This window comes from Lampetra planeri, chromosome 4 (genome assembly GCF_965212315.1).
Source record: "Lampetra planeri chromosome 4, kcLamPlan1.2.h2, whole genome shotgun sequence".
Lineage (NCBI taxonomy): Eukaryota > Metazoa > Chordata > Hyperoartia > Petromyzontiformes > Petromyzontidae > Lampetra > Lampetra planeri.
The window spans coordinates 15,351,294-15,375,975 of NC_136110.1; the positions used below are offsets into that span (position 1 = coordinate 15,351,294).

General features: G+C 48.7%; 1 protein-coding gene and 1 long non-coding RNA gene across 2 annotated transcripts; both read right to left on the minus strand.

Moving 5' to 3' along the window:
* Positions 1 to 2,730: 2,730 nt before the first annotated feature.
* On the minus strand, positions 2,731 to 11,294 carry LOC144717496 (uncharacterized). The gene is made up of 4 exons (XM_078592866.1): positions 11,165 to 11,294; positions 5,360 to 7,407; positions 3,352 to 3,481; positions 2,731 to 2,795 (listed from the first exon to the last, which is right to left on the minus strand). Exons 1-4 carry the CDS (start codon positions 11,292 to 11,294, stop codon positions 2,731 to 2,733), a joined length of 2,373 nt encoding a protein of 790 aa, XP_078448992.1.
* A 1,561-nt stretch (positions 11,295 to 12,855) lies between these two features.
* Positions 12,856 to 23,979, minus strand: LOC144717989 (uncharacterized). The gene is made up of 2 exons (XR_013585166.1): positions 18,273 to 23,979; positions 12,856 to 18,119 (listed from the first exon to the last, which is right to left on the minus strand). It is a non-coding gene; the product is annotated as an uncharacterized LOC144717989 (long non-coding RNA).
* Between the last annotated feature and the right edge of the window lie 703 nt (positions 23,980 to 24,682).

Below are 24,682 nucleotides of genomic sequence, written 5' to 3' on the forward strand. Positions count from 1 at the left end.
CATGTTTAAGCAAAAATAATTGCAGTATCCCGATTGATAAATACAATCCTGGACAACGAAGCCAAGCCTAATTATTATAACTGCCCACATTAGCATAAGCACATACACTATCAGAAAACAATATGAGATTCTCACAATTTGGCATAATTTATGCGCATAATATCATACATTAGCACATTTTTTGCTAGTTACGCATTTCTAAAATCTTTATTTAATTTCTTTTTTTTTAATATCAATTTTGCAAAACCCGACATATACAACATCACCTCATGCATCTTCGACCGTGTATGATTCGTATGTCCGGAGCTCACATGGGGCCGCTGGCGGTTCGTCTTGTATGATTACTCAATGGAGAAAGTTGGCACGTCGTGTGGTAACGGCCGCGACGGGGTCCTCTATGGTGCCGGGCTCTATTAAAGGGTTGGACATGCGGATATTGGTGGACACAGGCGCGTCGGCCACTATCATCTCCGATGTCATATTCCACCTTTCCATCCCTGATTCGCGCGTGTGGCCGGCTTTCGATGCGTGTATTGCTGCCAACGGGGGTAGTATGGGCATTGTGGGTCAGGTCAAAGCGCATGTTTCCATCGGGAACGTTGCAGCATGGAACGTTCCCGATAATTTCCAGGTCATTGGCAGTGCCCTGTTTGTTGGGTACCGATTTTCTTTGTCAAATGCCGGTTAAAAACCTCGTTGATCAGCGCTGCATTGAGCTGCCTGCGGGGCATAAGATTTTTTTTTTGCCATCCCCGGTGCAAGCAATTGCCGATATCTCGGTGGAAATTCCTCCGGGCTCCCAAATGCTCGTCCCGTTGCGTTATCGTAAACAATTCCATGGGATGGACGCGGCGGCGGGCGTGCTGCTGTCCCCGTCTAACACTGCTACCAAGGGTCTTGCGCTGTTTGGTGCCCAGAAGATCGTCCGGCCGGGTCAACCCTCGTTTTTGCAGGTTTTGAATGGGGGGTCGGAAGGCGTTTTGGTTGCGGCCGGCACGGTCCTGGCTCACGCCACCACCGCGTTTACGGTCCACGATGGGGATCGGTAGCAAGGGTTGGCGGCGGCGATTGAGCCTCGTGGAACGTCGACGATTGTTGGATCACCGAGTTGTGTCAGGAAAATTCGTCCTTGACCACGCATCAACGGGGCGCGCTTCGGGCGCTGTTGTCCGATTATTCCGACGTTTTCAGCAATAACGATTTTGACCTGGGGGGCACTTCACTGTTGTCCTATCACATTGATACTGGGGAGGTGAGCCTTATACAGATGAATCCACACCAGCTAAGTCCCTCAGAGAGGGACCAGGTGCGTGGTGTGGTGGACGACATGCTGGCCGCTGACATTATCTCTCCATCGAATAGCCCGTGGGGCACTCCCGTTGTCCTCGTAAAGAAAAAGGATGGCAGCCTCCGCTACTGCGTTGATTTTTGGAAGCTTAATAAGGTTTCGGTGGCGGACGCGTACCCTCTGCCACGGATGGATGACTCCCTCGATGCCTTGTCGGGAGCACGATACTTTTCTATCCTCGATCTTTCCTCTGAGTTTTCGCAACTTCCCCTCGACGATTCGTTGAGGGAAAAGACGGCGTTCCTTATGCCTCGGGGGCTATTCCAATTTAACTGTCTTCCCATGGGACTGAACGCCGCTCCCGCTACGTTCCAGCGGTTGATGGAACTGGTGTTGACCGGGTTACAATGGGACACGTGTCTGATATACTTAGACGACGTCATTGTGTTCAGTCGTACGTTCGAGGAACACCTTCAGAGATTGAAGGCTATTTACGACAGGATGCGTTCCGCAAATCTCAAATTCAAACCTAAAAAGTGCCACCTCTTGCAACGCTCCGTGCGCTATTTTGGACATATTGTCAGCTCGGGTGGTGTTGCCACGGACCCTGACAAGACGTCGTGCGTCCAGGACTGGCCAACTCCCATCTCGGTGGGGGAGGTGCGTCAGTACGTTGGATGTCCACGTGCCTCCCGAGGTTCCCCCTGGGCTACCGGCCCCCACTGGGATCCGGTCACGTGTCCAGCCAGGATCACAGAGAGTGCCATGACCTCACACCACCCCCGTGGCCTCCCAAGTCCAGAACCGGCCCTGACGTCATTCCCGCCTCCAGCCGGGATGACGTCATGTGTGTGTGTAGACCCACGTGGTAGTGACGCTCCTGGCATAGTGACGTCACACGGGTGCGTGTATACACAGTAGTGATGCTACAATCACTACATCACCCTCCCCCATGTAAAAAAAAAAATAGCCATCCCAGCTGTGACAATACAGAAAAAAAACAGTGTGCCTCCAACAACAACGTCAATAAATATCCGGCGAACGATAATAACTACTGCGAGAACATATGTACACACACCGAGAGGGGGGAAGGGAAGAACGTATGGAACGAGGGGAACCAACAACACGTACACCGAGAAGAACTGGTCAACCCGCTTATCCCTCAGCACAGCCCATCCATGTGAAATTGTACGCACGCACCGACATGTGAATGTGACTGTTCGACAACGGTGTAAGCAACCAACAAGGTGTGAGAGTCATGCACAGCGGCTAGTCTTCGACGAGTTCGCGTGGCTGAGCCCCCAGAGGAGGCTCTTTATGGAGGTCCTGGGGGAACTTGAAAAAGGCCCAAAGAGGGCACGGCCCCTTCCCAGGAGTTGGGCAACAGGATGAGCAGGAGTGATGTACGGGCGCTTCACTCCCCCCTTTAAGTCCACATCCGGTCAGCACAGCCGGCGACTCCAAGGGCAGAAGGTGCAGGAATCCTGTGACGAGAAGAAACCACCTCCTGAGGCACAGCACCACAAGCCTGTGCCTCAGCTCATCGGACACGACAGCCACCCGGCCCAGGGAAGTGGAGATTATCATATTCCGCCCGGCGGAAGAAAGAAAAACAAAAATACATAGATTCCGACGCATTGGATGCACAACCAACACCGGTAATCAAACCAAAATCACACAACCACCCCATGGATGGCAGGGTCTCACACCGCTCTACCGTTCCACCCCACAGGTGGCAATAGGGCAAAGACCGAAAGTCTAACACCCACCTACACACACCACTTAACATTCCGGACGTCTCCCTACGTCCCAGGTCGAGAAGTCGCACTTCAGGGTCGACCCATCTGCTGGCTCAAGGAAGTCACGCTTCAAGGTCAAGCCAGTATGCTGCACCCAAAGGTACAACGTTGGATATTGTACAACATCCTGGGTCAAGGTTGACCCATGTACTGGGCAAAGAAGTCTCACTTCAGGGTTGCCCCAGTATCTAAATTTTTTGTGAAAATATGTGAAATCGACGTGGCACAAAAAAATGCCTGCTCTTGCCCAGAAATAGTTCACACGTGCAACCCCCACATCTCCGAGGCCACCCGTGTACGTACAAAATGGCGGCCGCATGCGCAACCCGCGTCCCCGCAGCTTCCCGCGCACGCCCAAAATGGCGGCCCAGCACATGAGCATCGCTGTGGTTTTCTGCGCGCGCACAAAATGGCGGCCCAACGCGCGAACATCTCCGCGCGCATCAAGAAAATGGCGGCTCAACGCACAACCATCACCGCGGTTCCCGCACGCGTACAAAATGGTGGCCGTATGCTCGAACTGCATCTCCAAGGTTACCTGTGCTCGTACAAAGTGGCGGCCGCACCCCCGAGCCGCATTTTTGTGGTTTCCCGCGCTTGCTGTGAGGATGGCAGGGTGGAACTTGAAAAATCTTGGATAACGAGCACGGCATTCTCTTGCGACAGGATGCCATCAAGACGGCCGAAGATCTTCCTCCGCAGGTGTTGAAAATGGTGGGAACGGCGTTTCGATCGACCGCCAAGATGGCGGCCGCGCGTGAATTTCCCACACAAATTTCCTGCCCAGGCACCCGCAGCAGCGGCGGTGTCCCCTCCCCTCCAGCTCCGGCGCTCTCTCTCGATGGCAGCGAAGCAGCGACGTGATGTGCGTCCTGCTTCCCCGCCCGCAGCGCCATCTCCCTCCTTCACCGGGGCTGCAGACCCCGGGGCTGTCCGGAAGATGATTTTCCCTCCGTCCCCGTCGTGTGAAAGCATCCAGGTAAGTTGTAGTAATCATGCACATATTATACTGACTAGGATAACACCTAACGTTAGCCACTTCTAACACCAGTACCGTTTTCAGATTGTCCGAAATCGGGATGTTACTCTGATTAATAACGGTCTTGTCAACATCCAGCTTTGTGATGTGTGGTTTTGGCTTCTTATTTGATAGGAGGTTGAATTTAGAGATCAGGTTAGCTTTGCATTTGGCTGACAGTGAATCAGCAGAGGCAGCAGTCATGTTGTCGATGTGGTTCCAATCAGAAGGGGACATTTTTTGTGTTAGCATTAAATGTGTTTTAAGAGAGTCTTGTCTAAACTATCGAGTTCAAATCGGAGTAACCTTATTCTCTCTGAGATTAGTGATAGGCTAGCTTTAAATAAAATATGTTTAGAGTTCGGTGAAGATACAGCAACAGATGTAAGTGTGAAAGCGATGGGTATTACCTTGTTATCTGAAAGCAGCTGGAGGTCGAGCCGCCACGTGGCAGGTGGAGATAGCGGGGCAGTAGCAGCGGGGAGCTCCTCTTTGATCTTCAAACACAGACCCTTAATGTTGCTGTACCCCCACTTCTCCGAGGCTAAGCCCCGCCTCTGGCCACGCCCCTCTAGGAACTTTCGCGAGTGTATCAGAGGTCTCCATACTAGATCCGCCCATTAACCTTTCCCCTAGATAGAATCCGTACTACTGATAGTGCGTGGACTGCATGACAGCATATAAACGTAACCCCACAATAATGCAAGAGATGGCGCTCGGTTATTAAAATTTTAAGAACTGTATCTTGCGGCGAGATTTCCATCCTGAGACCGGACATAGTCACTCTAAAATGATAACCAGTAAGTGTTTAAGCAAGAATCATGATCAGTAAAAGTTAAAGCGAGAATCATTGTGTAGTGATTGTAGCATCACTACTGTGTACACACGCACACGTGTGACATCACTATGCTGGGAGCGTCACTACCACGTGGGTCTACACACACACATGACGTCATCCCGGCTGAAGGCGGGAATGACCTCAGGCCGGTTCTGGACTCGGGAGGCCACGGGAGTGGTGTGTAGGGGTCGGCACAGTTTGAACCGACTCAAACTGGTTTCAAATTGAGCAAACCAAACCAAACCAGCGACGACTGAACCAAACCAAACCAAAACCAAACCAAACTAAGCTAAACCAAACCTCTTGAGTTGGCTTGAACCGAAAAGATGCGCGGCAAACAATATTCGCATTCAATACAAATATCAAGTGTATTAATCGCTAATTTCTACGCAGGCTTTCTTCATATTGAGATTCACTAGCAAGTACTGGACGACGATGTCGTCCACAGCCATCTCCTCAAGCTTGGCACGCCCAATGTCCTTGAACGCAGTGTGGTAGTTCAATGGCAGTGAAACCCCAACACTAGGCAACATCCGCGCCCACGAGCGCACACACATCTCGGCCTTGAACGTGCACTTGTGCAGGTTTGGTCGGTCGAGAAAGGAGCGCTTGGCGGCCGAGTTTGCTCTCTCGGAGGGCACGGACGACGCCGGGATAGGCAAATAGTCGAGGGCCACGCGTCGTAGGCGCGGGTACTTGCCGCCGTACAGCTTCCACCACTCGACGACGTCCATGCTCAGGTCCTGAGTCGGCTCAAGCAGGAAGCGGTCGACCTCGGAGGTGGCGCCGTCGTGAGCGTTGGGCGCGTAGACCATGTCAAAGAGGATGTTAATGCCGCCACGCGGCGCCGCCTTCGGCGCCGCGTCCATCGTCAACGCTGGGTAGCGCTGGTTGAGAATGTCCGTCATCATGTCCTTGATATTGCTGTACTCGGTGCTCGAGGCCGCGGGCTTGGGGTGGTGCAGGTCGAGAAAGCGGGCGACGCGGCTTGGTTCGGACGAGAGAAGGTCGCTGTACTTGACCATGTAGTCGGAGATGGTCACGGCGGCCGAGCTCACGACCACATGAGGACTCGGGCGGTGGGTCATGCAGTGGCTCAAGAGAGCCTCCTGCGCCGTGATGGCGTTCGAGATGGTGCAGTACTCCTCGGCGCCCATGGCATCGGAGATGGCCGCCGGCTTCTCCAAGAACTGGCAGAGCAGCGCCGCCTGCTCCCACTGCTCGTCCGACAAGCCGGCCTGGCTCCGCGACCAGCCGGGCTCAAGGCAGATGGCGTCGATCACTTGGCGCTGCCTTAGCGACGCCGTGAGCATCACGTACGTGCTACCCCAACGTGTGACCACGTCGAGGCAAGGCGGCTGCAGCGGGCACTTGAGGTAGTGCCGCGCGAGCGACGTGTAGGCCGCCCTCGTCGTCTTGCTCTTGCGGATAGCGCCGAGCGTCGCGCGGAGGCTGCGCAGCAGTGTCTCGAACGCGCCGAATGAGGCCTTGACGCCGAGGTTGACGCAGTGCGTGATGCACCGCAAGCAGCACGTCGAGCGCAGGTTGCTCCCCTCGAGGAGCGTGAGGGACTTGGCGGATGCGACGGCGTCAGAACCGCTGTCAGTGACGACGGCGAGCAGGCGCGGCCACACGCCAAAGTCGTCGAGCAGCTCGTGCAGGCGCTGCGCCATGCGCTTGCCCACGCCTTCGCCCGGGGCCACCCAAAAGAAGTCAATGATGCAGTTGCACATGGAGAACGACGCCGGGTCCATCCAGTGGAGGGTGACCGAGAAGAAGCCGGTCATGGCGTCGTTTGTCCAACCGTCGTAGGTCAAGGAGACGCAAGAGCCAAAAGTAGTAAAGTACTGTAGCACGAGTAGCTTGAGGACGACATACATCTCGAGCATGCGGCGCTTGACCGTGCGCTCAGACTTGGGCTCGTAACCCGGGGCAGCTCGTTGAAGAAGAGTCGTAAAGGGATCCGATGTTACGTGTTTATGGCCTAGACCACTCGTCGCGATGTACTCGGCGACAAAGCTGTCCATGGCCTTGCTCGCGTGCGCTGACATGGGCGTGGCCATCTTGGACTGCACGAGCAAACCCTTCCCCGTCGGCGGCGACGTGACGACCGTGGGCGACTCGGGGTCGACGATCCCATGGGTCTTGAGATGCTTGATACGGGTGCCCGAGGAGGTGGAGCCCGCGTACTGGAGGGTGCAGATCTTGCAGGTCCGGCTCTGCACGTCGCCCGCGGCCTGGCTCGTCTCAAAGTACTCGTCGTGCCACAGCGCTCGGGACACACGGGCCTTCTTGGGCTTGGGCTGCGTCGCGGTCTGCAGCGCTGCGGCGCCGAGGGTGCGCATGAGGCTCTGCCGCGTGTCGCCGCGCGTGGCGTCCGGGCTCTCACGTTCGCTCGCCATCGGCTCCTCGTCGCTACCGGCGTGTTTGGTCTCTTCCACGTCGTGGATGAGACCTTGTGATGCTGGAGCCGCCGGGGATGGCGCCGTCTTGAGCCGCTCGAGCCATGGAGATGCAATTGCAAAGTGAATTCGCAGGCAAAGGCAACTACAGCATGTCCTTTCGTGTCGCCTTTACAACCAACCAAACTAGTTTGAGCCGGTTCCACCCTGTCCGAGCCAAACCGAGTCGGTTTTCGTAGCCCCAAACCAAACCGAACCAGTTCAAACAGAGCCAAACCAAACCGATTTGGTTCGGTTCAAACCGCGGTTTGGTGGTTTGAGCCAAACCGTGCCGACCCCTAGTGGTGTGAGGTCGTGGCACTCTCTGTGATCTCGGTTGGACACATGATCCCAGTGGGGGCCGGGGGCCCAGGGGGCACCTCGGGGGGCACGTGGACAGCAGGGGGGCTTCTAGAGGGTTCTCGAAGGGAGGCGTGGCCGGGGTGGGGCCCGGGCACGCCGAGGCCTATATAAGCAGCCTCCTCGCGAGGTTCGGGGCTACCCGTACCAAGAATGAAGATGCATCATGAAAACGCCAAGAAGAGTTAAGCCTCCAGTCAGCGGACCTGCCAGTAGCCCACCTGGCTGGGTCACCCTAGAGTAGCTGAGAGTTAGAGAAGTGTGTGTTAGAGTAGGTCGGTGGTCACCACCCTATGTGTAATGTACAGTGTTATAATACGTACTGTTCTAATAAATGAGTGTTGCCTCCCAAGAAGTGTGTGCGCCTAAATTGAACCCACTACAATTGTATTACCAAAATTGGTAATACACCCCAAGACAACGAAGCCGAGTATCACATCACACACACATCAATCACAAATAAGCACACACCCAGAATACAGCCCTAGACAATGAAGCCGAGCCAATAATAATACATGCTGTTGTAATCCTCTTTGAGGTGCACCAAGTGAGCCAGGGAAAGAGACGAGTACTTGTTACCATTATGGAGCAGCACGGCTTTGAGGCTCCTGGATGAGCTGTCAATGAAGAGGCGCCACTCATTCTGGTTACGGACGATTCCGATTGCCTCAAACAGACTGGTCACATTGTGGCAGAAGCAGAGCCCATCTTGACGGCTGAAGAAGCTGCAAAAAGTTTGGTGACACTTCCTCTGATCTGCGACTTGCGTACTTTCATCCAATAAGTTCCACTGCTTGAGCCTAGATGTCAAAAGCTTGGCATTGGACTTGGTGAGACCAAGATCTCTGATCAAGTCGTTGAGGTCTCTTTGGTTGGGGTAGTAGAGGTTTCTCTCCTCAGCTCCACCTCTGAAATTCTCATCTGGATCTACAATGTCTTCCTTGCTCTCTGACTTGCTGCTCTCTTCTAAAGACAGCTGCTCTCTCTCCGGAGGAGTGAGTATGGGGAGCTCATGGCAGTGTGGCACTGGGTGATGGATGAAGGAAGGTCCAGATACGTGATAGCAGATGCATTCTTGCCAGTCCGACGTTTGGAACGGTCCACAATGTAGGAGTAGCAGTTGCTTGAGTGGTCAGTGGGTTCCCGCCAAATTCTTGGGATTGCGAACTTCATGGCTCTCTTTTCCCCTCTGTACCATCCTACAAAAATGCATTTATTTCACCCATGAATAATTTGTAAGAGATTCTTCGCAACATTTTTCAAAAATGATATATTTTTTCAATAACATTGAAAATTGGTCAACATTTTAACTTAAAAGCAACTTTTACAATTTAAGATTTTTTTACAAATTTTATAACATAAAATCCCGAGCAACAATTGTCCATCTCACCTTCCAGAATTTTTTGCATTGCTCGCAGGTGAAATGAGGTGCTCTGGGTTTGTCTTGATCCCTGACAGGAATGCCAAAATATGCCTTGTAGGCCTCACACATCCTCGCAGATGCTTCCACAGAGTACTTTTTCGCTCTCGTCTTGATACATTTTGCTGTCTGCGGCCAATTTATCTTCCGGATGTTTGCAGCCTCTTGATGCCATCTCAGAAAAATGCAGATATGTATCCACTTAGGCAGCTGGAACTAAACTGAACTGGTGGGCTGAAGACCCTGTATTTATACTACTATTTATATTACTGGAAAGTTCTAAAATGTACTAGAAGTTACTCCAGGTTTGCTCAGCACTGAATCTATCTGGAATGTTCTGGAAAATAGATACATCTTAAATTTGGAGCTTTCGTGACTGCAGGAATTACTCTTTGGTTCTTTCGGTAAAGTCACGTATAAAGATAAAATAATAAATTAAATAATAGCATACGACGTTTCGATTGCAACACAAGCAATCATCATCAGGTATAAATGAAATAGCAACAAAAATCTAACCAGAACACTATAGACAGACATATAAGCAGACAGATATCACCAAGATACATAGAGAGAGAGAGAGAGAGTAACACATAGGCACAGAGAGGGAGATCGTCTCCCTCTGTCTATAGTTTTCTGGTTAGATTTTTGTTGCTATTTCATTTATACCTGATGATGATTGCTTGTGTTGCAATCGAAACGTCGTATGCTATTATTTAATTTATTATTTTATCTTTATACGTGACTTTACCGAAAGAACCAAAGAGTAAATAGATACATTTCAAAATATCAATCTCCTGGTCACAAAAGCAAAGTTTGTGGGGAATGATAGCCATTTTCTATACTTTTGAGGCATAAGCAATTAGGAAATAACACTTACTACCCAGGAACAAAATATTGTTACGGAGTGTAATACATGTGATGACTCATTCCGAGATGGGGTTCTTAAGACACTTTCTTTATTTCTACACATCAGGGAACTACAGATGCCCTATGTGCTTACACGCCAGTCATATATCTGTCTCTTAACGTCACTACCTAGCTAGTGCAGTTGACAGCCTGGCTAGCTAGAGGCATCTCAAGGGTGGTCGAGACAGTGGCGATGAAGGTGACGAACAGCGACACGCTGAGAAAATCCACTTCCAGCAACAGCCCCGAGCCCTGGTCCCGGGCCCCCTCTTATCCTCCTGGCGTGGCCTCGCCCCACCCTGGCCATGCCCCCTTTCTAGAACTTACGAGCGGGTTCTCGGCTTCCAGATGGACCCCTGTCGTGGTCTCCTCCTGCTGACGTGTTTACTGCCTCCTGCTGTTAGTACCCCTTCCCGTCAACAACCCATGTTATTACACTACATCACCCCCGCCCCCCCCCCCCCCCCCGTAAAAATCTCCAGCAATCCCGGCTGATCCTACAACCTGACGAGGGAAGAGAGTTAGGAGGAGCATCTCCACGAACAGAGCAACGGAAGCATAAAGCGGAACATCCGCAATGAGCACGTCACAACGAACTGCGAGGGTGCGGAAGTTCTTGAAGAAAGACCCACTTCCTGGCCAGGATGAAGTGTGCCGGGGGCCGCAGGGGCACGCCCCGAATGACCTAGGGGGTGCGGTCCCACCCCGGGAGCGGCGATCAGTGGTCCAGCTTGCACACGTGTTCTTAAGTGTCAGACGCCGGGATCCTGTGGACGGTACAACGCAATCCTTCTCAAGCATCGCCTCTGGGCACGACGGTCTTGGCTCGTCGGACACATCAGACACCCGCCGCTCCAGAGGTGAGGATGGAGCACATGTCAGGGCTCGGACAAACGGTTTCAAGTGTGATGGGTGTACAAACCAGCGACTGCGACCACCTTGAATGCGTACACATTGGGACCTCTTAACCTCAATCACCTCGACAGGGCCCCACCATGGTCGATGCAATTTAGGGGACGTTTTCACGGGTACCTGTGGACAATGCAGCCAGGCCCTATCCCTGGGCCTCCAAGGGAGCTCATATGCACGCCGACCCATGAGTCTTTCCTTTGCGGCCTGCCGTTTGGGCAAATTCCCTATGGCCGCTTCTCGCGCCTCCATCAATCGCCTAAGCATGACGTGAATAGGCGTGGGAATAGCGGACCTCTTCTTTCCCGAAGCCATGCCCAATTGAGCCTCCCTCCCATACATGAGATAAAATTGAGGCATGAAGGTCCATCCTATACGCCGCGAGGATGCCTGGAATATGGAGATCCCAATCCGACTGCGCCTCGTTGACCCCTTGGCATAACATTGACGTTAGGGTCCTGTGCAAGCGCTCAACCATCCCATTTGTCTGAGGATGGTAGGGCGAGGTCTGAATTTTCTTGGTGCTGAGGGAGTCACACATCCTGCAACAATTTTGAGGGAAAATTCCAGCCCTGGTCCGTAATAAGTTGTTCAGGGGGCCCCTTATCCATGACGTAACCGTGTAGGAACTTGTCAGATATGGATGCGGCCAACTGGTCAGGCCATGCCATCGGCCACCGGGAAGGATATTCCACCCCCACCAGTAGGAATTTATTTCCCCTCTGGGTAACTGGAAAGGGTCCCAGAATATCCAGAGGGACCAATTTGTTAATTTGCAACACCGTGATAGACTTGCAGCGAAGGCTGAGTCTGCCTCGGCAGCGGTTTGCGGCGTATGCAATTGGTGCACCCCTTGACCAGGTAATGTACGTCACCTATCATACCCGTCCAATAAAAGTCCTGCTTCAGTGTCAAAAGCGTTTTTCGGACCCCCAGGTGTATTAACTTCTCATGTACCACACGTGTGAGTTTTCCCCACATTGCGGTCGGAACGGCCTTACTGCCCCTCCTACCCACATGATGCCGCAACTTCATCAAGGAGATTTCCTTTACCTGTAGCCGTCCCCACTCCACATGTGTGAGGTCCAGCGCACCATCACTGGGCTCGGCCAACACAACTGCATGGCGTCACCTGACGCCGCCACCACCTGGGGTAGTGCCGCAGCCAGCGATGGTTTGCACCGAACCGCACCCATGACACACGCGCACAGGTCATTTGGTGGCAGGTGGGAATACGCGTCTGCATTACAGTGCCGTATGCCCTTCCTGTAAACGACAGTGAAGGTGTATTCCTGCAGAACTTCAAGCCAACGGGACAGCTGCCCAGAGGGCTGGTCAATGTGTTGTATATGTTGGGTATGAAAATTTTGATGTGTTGTATGCGTGCGTGGGTGAAATTATTATGTTGTATATGTGGGTTATGAATATTCAGTGAAAATAATAATAATCAAATGAAATTTGGCCAAATGTGTAATTATCCGGAAATATGTTAATTGATGTAATTATGCACATTTAATTATGCCAATTCGAGAGGTAATCGTAGTAATTATGCGAGTGGTGTAATTATGATGATGCAAGTCGTTATGATAACCAGACCCCGCCTCGGTGACGAGGGTGGGTTATCGATCGGAATAAGGCAATTAATCGTATGCAGTTATGCAGGTGTGGTGTAAGTATGCAAGATTAACTTAGATTAACTCGGCATCGTTGTCTAGGTTCGTCTCATTCTCGCTTATCTTTAGGTCCCCGGTTCACCCCGTTATCGCTTTAACATTTACTGAGTCTGTGTTAGTGTGTTTATTAAGGTCACCAAGTTCAGATCTCAACGCAGAAGCAGATCTTATGCATAAATTTCAGGAAAGAATCACACAACCACTTCTGTATTAATCAATTTATTACTAATTCAACCTCAACTATGATATAGTATGCGAACTCTCAATCCCGGAACGTCAATACGGCATCAATACAGTATCATCAACGATTGTCTGATTTCACTTTACAACGGCACATAGATCCCGCATAACGCGATGGTTGTTAGTGAGAGAGAGAGTCGTTAAAACATGCAAATACTATGCTAAGAAAACCTTAACGTTAATGAATGATTATACTTGAAAGATTATACGGCGATAAAAACACAATCAAGACAGTTATTATTCTTAAAGGCACCAATCTCAACAGATACATCGGCAGGTTATCTGACAACAGAATGCCTCGGAGTAAAGGCCTGCGACGGTGCTCCTTTACCGAAGATCGTTATCTTATCAAGTTTACTAATTGGGGACCAGATCACCTGATAAGGATCTGGTGGGCCACCACTCCCCACGTGAGCGTGGCTCGGCGGAAGGAGGTGCCAAGAATCAATTCGTATTGATGGATCTGTTGGGAATTTATGCGATTAAGAGTACAGCCCACTAAATATTAAAGATAAAAATTACAAATACTCTTATAAACGACGGATGGCCATCACTCGGTCTCGAGTGTTTCTTCACAGCCACGGATGGCTTATGGGTTCGAGTGTTTTTGAGTGGTAAGAGTTGTCTTCAATAGTCAGTGTTCGGAGTCGGTTCTTTATGTCAAACAGACGCCTGGTGGTCGTGTGGTGAGGGGGCGGTGCGCGTCATACGTATTAGTCGCTCCTCTGTCACCGTGGTGAATTGGTTGGATGCCTGTTGATACGCTGTCGTAGTTCGGAACCCGGTCGGTAGGTGGCGCCCACAGCTCGCTCGCAGCGCGCAGTGTTGGGTCGTCACCTCGTCGCCAAACCGCGACTGTCAGCTGCAGCAGGGGCCTCCGACGCGGCAGCGGTTGAGCTGTCAAGCGGGTCTTGCCCACCTGCAGAGGAGATGGGGAGCCGCTTGAGTCGAGCCCCGAGAGCCGGCTGAACTCGGCTGAGTCCCAGAAGCTGAAGAGTCGAGCCGACCCGTTAGTCGCAGCTCGACCTTGAGTCGACCCGCTCGGTCAACTCCTGAGCCGACCCACTGGTCGAGCTCGGCTGGTGAGTTGACACTCCTGGTCGAACTGGTTTCCAATGCTCAGGGTCCTTTCTTTTATGCCGAAAAATCCCTTTGGGTCCTGCCCACAAGGCGGGGTTTCTTTCGATTTTTGCTGTGTCAGGATCTGTCCGTAGGTAGGTGTGTCCATGTGTGTGTCCGTACGTCCGTGTCCTTGTGTGCATCACCCACGGTATTTTCCGTTGTCATACTCCCTCTATAAAATCCATGAGCAAACAATCAAATGTTACAAATTGCCTCGAAATCGTCTCTCTGTCTGGGTGCAATATTATCTCTTGTCTGGCCTTCTTCATGAACCAAAACACAGACGTTACAAATCGTCTCACAGGCGTCTCTGTCCGTGTTGCACGACCTGGAGGGAGGGGCACACTCCCTCCGATCCTCACAGCACACAAAGACATGGTTAAAAAGTTTTAAATTAACATTTGTCCCTTACCATTTCCCAGTTATGATTCTGTATGTAACCTCAGGTGTGTCGTTTCCCATCGTGGTGCTTGACCCAAGTGGAGATGCCTCCCCGAGCACATACACACTCCCATCCCGCGCTGCGGGGATACAAAGACGGCCGGGATCTCCCTTTCTCTCCGACCCTGGGTTTAACATCGCTCTTTTATTATGTATTTTATTTCGACCTGGTGGTGATTTATCCCGCTATCCTGGCTTTTCATAAGTTTTACTTTTGTCTTTTCATGCATAGGCTTATTATTATTAATTTATTTCCGATATCTTAGGTTGAGGGGTAAGTTTCTTGATCCTAGGAATTCGTATTCCTTGGTGTCTGCATGGTTATATAAGCGGAATATAGTTGACGGTGAATAGCGTTAACATTGATATTATGTACGATATTATGTATTGTGATGTCTTTAACTTAACTTGTTGGTCAGCTTTACTGACATGAAGTTGCATTTCATAGCCTCGCAGTCTTTGCCTCACTCTGTCTCTGCTCGCCGTTGTTGTTGCTGTCCAGCTGACGCCGTTAACTCAAGGCCTCATTAATTTCCGTCACTCCTTGTAGGTGAGGGCGGTTGAACCTTGGAGTCAGTTCTGGTTTTTGTCTGCTTGCTTTTTCTGATGTCCCCTGACCCCGGGAGTTATCATTCCTACTTTTATGGCCTGTCGAAGCCCGACTCGCTGTTGCCGGGCTTGGTGTGTTGTTCCCGGCTTTTTTGCTTACGTTTGCAGTTCGCCGTGCTCTTAATTTCCTTCCCTCTTCAACCTTATATCGACTATTCGCTCCTGTCTGGGTGCGATTCAATTTTGACTTAGGAAGGTTCTGATTGTCATATGCTTCGGGTCGAGTTGTATATTAAAGTATGGAAATAACATTTCATATTGACTTAATGATGGTGATGGTTCAGTAGGCGTAACTTGTGGCCTGGTTTAATTGGAGTGGGTGTGAATATCGATAACTTTAGCCTATCCTGTTGTTAAATTCTGACTTTAACGTTACTTTAATAGCAATACAGAATAATTGAGCTTTTCGACTTAACTAGGCGAACACGAACTTTTGGTGACCCCCGCAGCCTCGCCGTTCAGCTGAGCCTGCAGCCTTGAGAGAGAGACAACACTCTTATTCGTCTCACTGTGGTCATCCAACCTTCTGCTCTGGGAGTGTTATTCTTAATTTCAGGTCAAAGGCCCCCTCACGGTTCAGCCGTGCAGGGTTGTTAATCAGCTCCCTCCCCTGTGCACACAGCGTTGCTGACCCACTTCATTTGACCACTCACCCTGGATTTAATAATTTAATTCCTTAAAACCATGCAGGATGGTTGGCTTTTTGCCTTAATTATGTCTGGCTGACTCTCCCACTGTCTCTGCCGCCTGCACGGGTGACATATGCCCGTTCATCAGGCCCCCTCCTTCCTTGAAGCAAGGTTGCAAATTCTGCCATCCTAGCCCTCCTCCAGTCCATTACTTAGTGACACCTGGTGTTTTGCAGTCTGCTGTGCTTTGGTGTTTTTTCATTCATTATATAAAAACAAGTAAAAAGATAATATATAAAAATATCAAATATTATTAATATCAATTTTGGAAGAAGGCTAATACACAACATTCCGCCCTTTTAAAAATGGCCAGTGGTCAAATGGCCACGGGTTATTTTAAAAAAAAATGTATACCCTTCTTCCATCATGAACCATCGATTGTCCTCAAGTTTTGCTGCTATTTCCTTACAACGCGCGCGTACGTGTCACAACTTAACATGATTATATGTGACAAGAGAGGAAAAAAAAATTTCTAAAGGAAGGTAAAACGATAAGGGAGGGAGAAATTATTCTATTGACTACGTGTTATAGGAGATATCGTTAAAAGATAGTTTCTACGGTTATTCTTGGGTGGCATCATCAGGCCTTGGCTCCCTTCTAGCTTGGCAAGGTACGTTAGCAGGAGCGTGAGCAGGAGGGCTGCCATTTCCTGGAAAACATGTTACACATTATCGTAGTGTGATATGCCCATTAGTTTAGTTCCCCAGAGATTGGTGTTTTATTCTGAGTTAATTTTTTATGTCCTAAGGTTAAGTGTACTATGCACTTAAGCTTTCTGGAATTCGTACTCTTTAGTTTTTATTTTTATCTTTTTTGGAAGGTCGTGTAGGTAGGAAACATATAATAATAAAAATTATTGTTTGTTGGTTAATTATCTTTGTTAAGTTTCTACTTTTCGGTATTATTCTGCCCTTATCTGTATATCTCCAGATGTCTTGGGAGGCTAGTCCATACATCTTTTGTCCATTTGGATGTCCATGACCTCTTTGTGACCGAACTCTCAACATTTTAACCGCCCTCCATGTTTCATGGATTCCTGGTGTTCTTGTGAGGAGAAGTGAGTTGTTTTCATTAATTAATTAAAAAAAAAAGGTATATATATAAATTAAAAAATTATTATATATTTTTTGAATTGTTCTTAATTTTAAAAAAAGACACAACAATCCGCCCGTTTGAATAATCATCAGGGGTCGATTTGGCCACTGGAGAATTTCCAAACCAAGTAAATGCCCCTTTTTTGTGTTATGAATCTATAAGCCACCCTCACTCTCGGCAGTTATTTCTTACGACGCGCGCATAGGTATCACAATCGTAACATTGTTACATTTGAAATAAGCAAAAGAAATAACACAACGTTAAACATCGGTACTAATCCATAACGCATTCCTTCCAAAGCGCGCGCATGTATCACAATCTTAACAAGGTTACATTTGAAATAAGCAAAAGAAATAAACTTTAACATCGATATCACCAGTTACATGGTTCTCATCCCTCATAACTCCGACGGATATTAATTTTTTTTTGTTTTTGTTAAATCCTGGGAAACGATAGGTAGCGGTTTCGAACGCATTTTTGCGTTAATTCCCTCCTGTTACATCCTGGCAATCTTTTTACCAAGTTCCGAGTGTCTGGTTTACCACTTATCACTTTGATCATTCGATCACGGTTTTCCGGTTCGTTTTTGTAATTTCCCCTCTCACTCTCTCGCGTCGTGGGAGTGTGTGGTGTAAAATTGTGCTGCACATAATCAGAATTCGCGCACACAACCAACTTCTGTACTCCGTCATCACTGGCATTCGCTCTCTCTGCGATTACATGCACATTTGCCGAGTCAGTGTGTCGATTTAATTCTGTCCCTCGTAATGTTGCCCTCTTTGTTTTTACGAGTGTGTTGGATTCCAACACCATTCCCGATACGTCATGGACATTCGTCTCCATTTTAGCACTCCGATCCACATAAATTTTGGTTTCCCTTGGATATTTTCCATTCAAAGGCTCATGCCTGCGCTCCTCAGGGCGTGTCCCTGCTGTCGGTTTTTGTACTGTCCGATCACGCTTCAATGCAACCCTGTCCTTGTATTCGATCCGCGCGTCATTTACGGGAGTACTGTCCCCGTTTCTGCCCGCCCTGTCACTTGCAGCCTGCCTGTATTCCTCATTGAGCTTCGGGTTTAATACCTCGGCGGGTGGGGCGCGTGTTGGCCGCTCGCTCGCGCTCACTGTGGGTCGTTCATCATGTCTTTGGACCGCATTCTGTGTCATTCCTCTATTCCCTCCTGGTATAGCCGGTGGAGGAATTGGTCGGAATTGGATCGATTGTGTTTGACCTCCCATCCTGCGATTCCTCTGAATGTTCGCATCCATACCTCCGCGGTCTGTGTAACACCTTCCCGCTAGGTGGTTATCTTGCCATCTCTCTGCGTAATTTGAACCTGGCGTGTGTCGTGGGATGGGGTGTTGATATGGTCCTGCTCTGAACCTCTCCCTCCTACGATTCTCCTGCATGTTCGCATCCATACCTCCGCAGTCTGTGTACCTTCCCGCTGGATGGTTATCTCGCCATCTTAGTGTGCAACTTTGGCCTCGTGTGTGTCGTGGCATGGGGTGTTGGTATGGTTCTGTTCTGAACCTCCCCCTCCTGCGATTCCTCTGAATGTCCGGCTTTGTGCCGCTCTCATTCTCGTGCCAACCTCTCTCTGGGTTATTTTGCCATGTGTGCGTGTTTGTTTGCTCCGTCCTGCATTGTGGGACTGCTCGGTGATTTTTATTCCTCTCTGAGAGGCTGGGTTCCTTATCCCTCTCCCTGTGTTCTGGATCCGAATTATGATTCTTAGCTCTGTACAACCATGCCATGTACGCCTTGCTCTCTATGCGGCGTAAGGATGCGGTTTCTGGATTCACAACCATTCTCACCCTTTCGGTAATCTCTGGGCTCAAGGATTCAAAAAACATAATTTTGAACATTTTATCTCCTTCGTGGTATTGATTCACATCGCCTGCGTAATACGCTCTTTTAAATTGTACGAGGTAGTCACGTGGATCTTGGTCCATGCCCTGGGTCATCGATTTTACAGCATAAAACCCCTCAGTGAGTGTCGAATATTCTCCAAACTTCCGAATCACTGCCAGTCTCAGTTGTTTAAAATCATTTCTGACATTGTGTGGTAGTGACTTTACCCATGGGATAGAATCTTTATTTAAGCTTCGTTTCAACAAACTCGCTTTTTCATCCCGTCTCATCAACCCTCTAATCATTGCCTCCTCTTCCACTGTTGCGATATGTGTGTGGATATCCATAGTCTTATTGTGGGGGTCAAAATCGGGAATTCTGACTAGAGCCTTGTCCATCAATTTAAGGGTTTTACTGTTGAATAAGTATTCCGAAAGTTGATCGCCGTCAGCGTCATCATCAAACAAGTTATCATCAGGCAATCTGTCACTTTTATCTGTTCTGTGTGGGGCGTGATTAAGCGGTGTGCATTTTCTGTGTGCGCGCCCAATGCCGTGTCGCTCGTGTTGCCATTTCCCTTCAGTTTTTGCCTCTGGCCTTAGTGGAGCACGTCCTGTCGACTTTACTTCAACATTTTGCTTCCCTCTATCTGTGAAGTTGTCAATCTCACATGTTTTTGTTTGCATATGTATCTCTCCATCCCTTCTCTCGAATGAGTGTGATTTAATGTTACTTCCATATTTATTCTGTGGATCCACGTCTGTGAGTTCCGCTGGTGTCGCGAGCCCTGATTTCTCCTCCCTTACGATGGTGTGAGGACATTTTTCCTCGTTTATTAGAGACGATTTCTCTCCTGTTTCCTTTCCGAATTTTCCTTTATTCCACCATCCCTGTCTGTATGCCTGTGTGAGGAGGAATGAGTCCTGTCCTGCCTTCTCTGCAGCTTTTGCATCGTGTTCGCCTCTGTTACATTTTATCCAGTCAATTAGTTTCCCCCGAGGTGTGTTCGTGTTATCGATACAGCTCCCTTCCCATATGTCTCTCTGACTGTACTGCTTTGTAACAGATTGGTCGGTACGTTTTAATACGAGTTCCCCGTACCCCGTCACCAATTCAAAAATTATTCTTAATCCTATCATCTCAAGTGGCAGGAGTTACTTTGACATTCCTTTTCAGAGTACTTATAAACAATTGTATCACAGGATGCATCAGTTCAACTCGAGCAAATAATTTCAGCTCAGCTGTCTTTGTTATACTCTGCTACTCTGGTATTTCCCTTCAGAGCGCGTTTTGTTTTGTTTTACGCCCATTTACAATCACAAGGCAACGTTAGTTCACAACACTTTGATTAACACAACAGTGATTCGTTCCTGAATTCATGCATAAACTGTCTGCGAGAGATCCCGGGCGACGCCCCCATTATGTTGTATATGTTGGGTATGAAAATTTTGATGTGTTGTATGCGTGCGTGGGTGAAATTATTATGTTGTATATGTGGGTTATGAATATTCAGTGAAAATAATAATAATCAAATGAAATTTGGCCAAATGTGTAATTATCCGGAAATATGTTAATTGATGTAATTATGCACATTTAATTATGCCAATTCGAGAGGTAATCGTAGTAATTATGCGAGTGGTGTAATTATGATGATGCAAGTCGTTATGATAACCAGACCCCGCCTCGGTGACGAGGGTGGGTTATCGATCGGAATAAGGCAATTAATCGTATGCAGTTATGCAGGTGTGGTGTAAGTATGCAAGATTAACTTAGATTAACTCGGCATCGTTGTCTAGGTTCGTCTCATTCTCGCTTATCTTTAGGTCCCCGGTTCACCCCGTTATCGCTTTAACATTTACTGAGTCTGTGTTAGTGTGTTTATTAAGGTCACCAAGTTCAGATCTCAACGCAGAAGCAGATCTTATGCATAAATTTCAGGAAAGAATCACACAACCACTTCTGTATTAATCAATGTATTACTAATTCAACCTCAACTATGATATAGTATGCGAACTCTCAATCCCGGAACGTCAATACGGCATCAATACAGTATCATCAACGATTGTCTGATTTCACTTTACAACGGCACATAGATCCCGCATAACGCGATGGTTGTTAGTGAGAGAGAGAGTCGTTAAAACATGCAAATACTATGCTAAGAAAACCTTAACGTTAATGAATGATTATACTTGAAAGATTATACGGCGATAAAAACACAATCAAGACAGTTATTATTCTTAAAGGCACCAATCTCAACAGATACATCGGCAGGTTATCTGACAACAGAATGGCTCGGAGTAAAGGCCTGCGACGGTGCTCCTTTACCGAAGATCGTTATCTTATCAAGTTTACTAATTGGGGACCAGATCACCTGATAAGGATCTGGTGGGCCACCACTCCCCACGTGAGCGTGGCTCGGCGGAAGGAGGTGCCAAGAATCAATTCGTATTGATGGATCTGTTGGGAATTTATGCGATTAAGAGTACAGCCCACTAAATATTAAAGATAAAAATTACAAATACTCTTATAAACGACGGATGGCCATCACTCGGTCTCGAGTGTTTCTTCACAGCCACGGATGGCTTATGGGTTCGAGTGTTTTTGAGTGGTAAGAGTTGTCTTCAATAGTCAGTGTTCAGAGTCGGTTCTTTATGTCAAACAGACGCCTGGTGGTCGTGTGGTGAGGGGGCGGTGCGCGTCATACGTATTAGTCGCTCCTCTGTCACCGTGGTGAATTGGTTGGATGCCTGTTGATACGCTGTCGTAGTTCGGAACCCGGTCGGTAGGTGGCGCCCACAGCTCGCTCGCAGCGCGCAGTGTTGGGTCGTCACCTCGTCGCCAAACCGCGACTGTCAGCTGCAGCAGGGGCCTCCGACGCGGCAGCGGTTGAGCTGTCAAGCGGGTCTTGCCCACCTGCAGAGGAGATGGGGAGCCGCTTGAGTCGAGCCCCGAGAGCCGGCTGAACTCGGCTGAGTCCCAGAAGCTGAAGAGTCGAGCCGACCCGTTAGTCGCAGCTCGACCTTGAGTCGACCCGCTCGGTCAACTCCTGAGCCGACCCACTGGTCGAGCTCGGCTGGTGAGTTGACACTCCTGGTCGAACTGGTTTCCAATGCTCAGGGTCCTTTCTTTTATGCCGAAAAATCCCTTTGGGTCCTGCCCACAAGGCGGGGTTTCTTTCGATTTTTGCTGTGTCAGGATCTGTCCGTAGGTAGGTGTGTCCATGTGTGTGTCCGTACGTCCGTGTCCTTGTGTGCATCACCCACGGTATTTTCCGTTGTCATACTCCCTCCATAAAATCCATGAGCAAACAATCAAATGTTACAAATTGCCTCGAAATCGTCTCTCTGTCTGGGTGCAATATTATCTCTTGTCTGGCCTTCTTCATGAACCAAAACACAGACGTTACAAATCGTCTCACAGGCGTCTCTGTCCGTGTTGCACGACCTGGAGGGAGGGGCACACTCCCTCCGATCCTCACAGCACACAAAGACATGGTTAAAAAGTTTTAAATTAACATTTGTCCCTTACCATTTCCCAGTTATGATTCTGTATGTAACCTCAGGTGTGTCGTTTCCCATCGTGGTGCTTGACCCAAGTGGAGGTGCCTCCCCGAGCACATACACACTCCCATCCCGCGCTGCGGGGATACAAAGACGGCCGGGATCTCCCTTTCTCTCCGACCCTGGGTTTAACATCGCTCTTTTATTATGTATTTTATTTCGACCTGGTGGTGATTTATCCCGCTATCCTGGCTTTTCATAAGTTTTACTTTTGTCTTTTCATGCATAGGCTTATTATTATTAATTTATTTCCGATATCTTAGGTTGAGGGGTAAGTTTCTTGATCCTAGGAATTCGTATTCCTTGGTGTCTGCATGGTTATATAAGCGGAATATAGTTGACGGTGAATAGCGTTAACATTGATATTATGTACGATATTATGTATTGTGATGTCTTTAACTTAACTTGTTGGTCAGCTTTACTGACATGAAGTTGCATTTCATAGCCTCGCAGTCTTTGCCTCACTCTGTCTCTGCTCGCCGTTGTTGTTGCTGTCCAGCTGACGCCGTTAACTCAAGGCCTCATTAATTTCCGTCACTCCTTGTAGGTGAGGGCGGTTGAACCTTGGAGTCAGTTCTGGTTTTTGTCTGCTTGCTTTTTCTGATGTCCCCTGACCCCGGGAGTTATCATTCCTACTTTTATGGCCTGTCGAAGCCCGACTCGCTGTTGCCGGGCTTGGTGTGTTGTTCCCGGCTTTTTTGCTTACGTTTGCAGTTCGCCGTGCTCTTAATTTCCTTCCCTCTTCAACCTTATATCGACTATTCGCTCCTGTCTGGGTGCGATTCAATTTTGACTTAGGAAGGTTCTGATTGTCATATGCTTCGGGTCGAGTTGTATATTAAAGTATGGAAATAACATTTCATATTGACTTAATGATGGTGATGGTTCAGTAGGCGTAACTTGTGGCCTGGTTTAATTGGAGTGGGTGTGAATATCGATAACTTTAGCCTATCCTGTTGTTAAATTCTGACTTTAACGTTACTTTAATAGCAATACAGAATAATTGAGCTTTTCGACTTAACTAGGCGAACACGAACTTTTGGTGACCCCCGCAGCCTCGCCGTTCAGCTGAGCCTGCAGCCTTGAGAGAGAGACAACACTCTTATTCGTCTCACTGTGGTCATCCAACCTTCTGCTCTGGGAGTGTTATTCTTAATTTCAGGTCAAAGGCCCCCTCACGGTTCAGCCGTGCAGGGTTGTTAATCAGCTCCCTCCCCTGTGCACACAGCGTTGCTGACCCACTTCATTTGACCACTCACCCTGGATTTAATAATTTAATTCCTTAAAACCATGCAGGATGGTTGGCTTTTTGCCTTAATTATGTCTGGCTGACTCTCCCACTGTCTCTGCCGCCTGCACGGGTGACATATGCCCGTTCATCAGGCCCCCTCCTTCCTTGAAGCAAGGTTGCAAATTCTGCCATCCTAGCCCTCCTCCAGTCCATTACTTAGTGACACCTGGTGTTTTGCAGTCTGCTGTGCTTTGGTGTGTTTTCATTCATTATATAAAAACAAGTAAAAAGATAATATATAAAAATATCATCAAATATTATTAATATCAATTTTGGAAGAAGGCTAATACACAACAAATGTACAGTTAGTATTGAAGGGCAGCGTGGTCCATGCGCACCACGAAGTCACACCTAAAAAGGAAGGGCCTATACAGTGAGGGAAAAAGTATTTAATCCCCTGCTGATTTTGTACGTTTGCCCACTGACAAAGAAATTATCAGTCTATAATTTTAATGGTAGGTTTGTTTGAACAGTGAGAGACAGAATAACAACAAAAAAATCCAGAAAAACGCATGTCAAAATGTTATACATTGATTTGCATTTTAATGAGGGAAATAAGTATTTGACCCCCTCTCAATCAGAAAGATTTCTGGCTCCCAGGTGTCTTTTATACAGGTAACCAGCTGAGATTAGGAGCACACTCTTAAAGGGAGTGCTCCTAACCTCAGCTTGTTACCTGTATAAAAGACACCTGTTCACAGAAGCAATCAATCAATCAATCAGATTCCAAACTCTCCACCATGGCCAAGACCAAAGAGCTCTCCAAGGATCTCAGGGACAAGATTGTAGACCTACACAAGGCTGGAATGGGCTACAAGACCATCGCCAAGCAGCTTGGTGAGCAGGTGACAACAGTTGGTGCGATTATTCGCAAATGGAAGAAACACAAAAGAACTGTCAATCTCCCTCGGCCTGGTGCTCCATGCAAGATCTCACCTCGTGGAGTTGCAATGATCATGAGAACGGTGAGGAATCAGGCCAGAACTACACGGGAGGATATTGTCAATGATCTCAAGGCAGCTGGGACCATAGTCACCAAGAAAACAGTTGGTAACACACTACGCCGTGAAGGACTGAAATCCTGCAGCGCCCGCAAGGTCCTCCTGCTCAAGAAAGCACATATACATG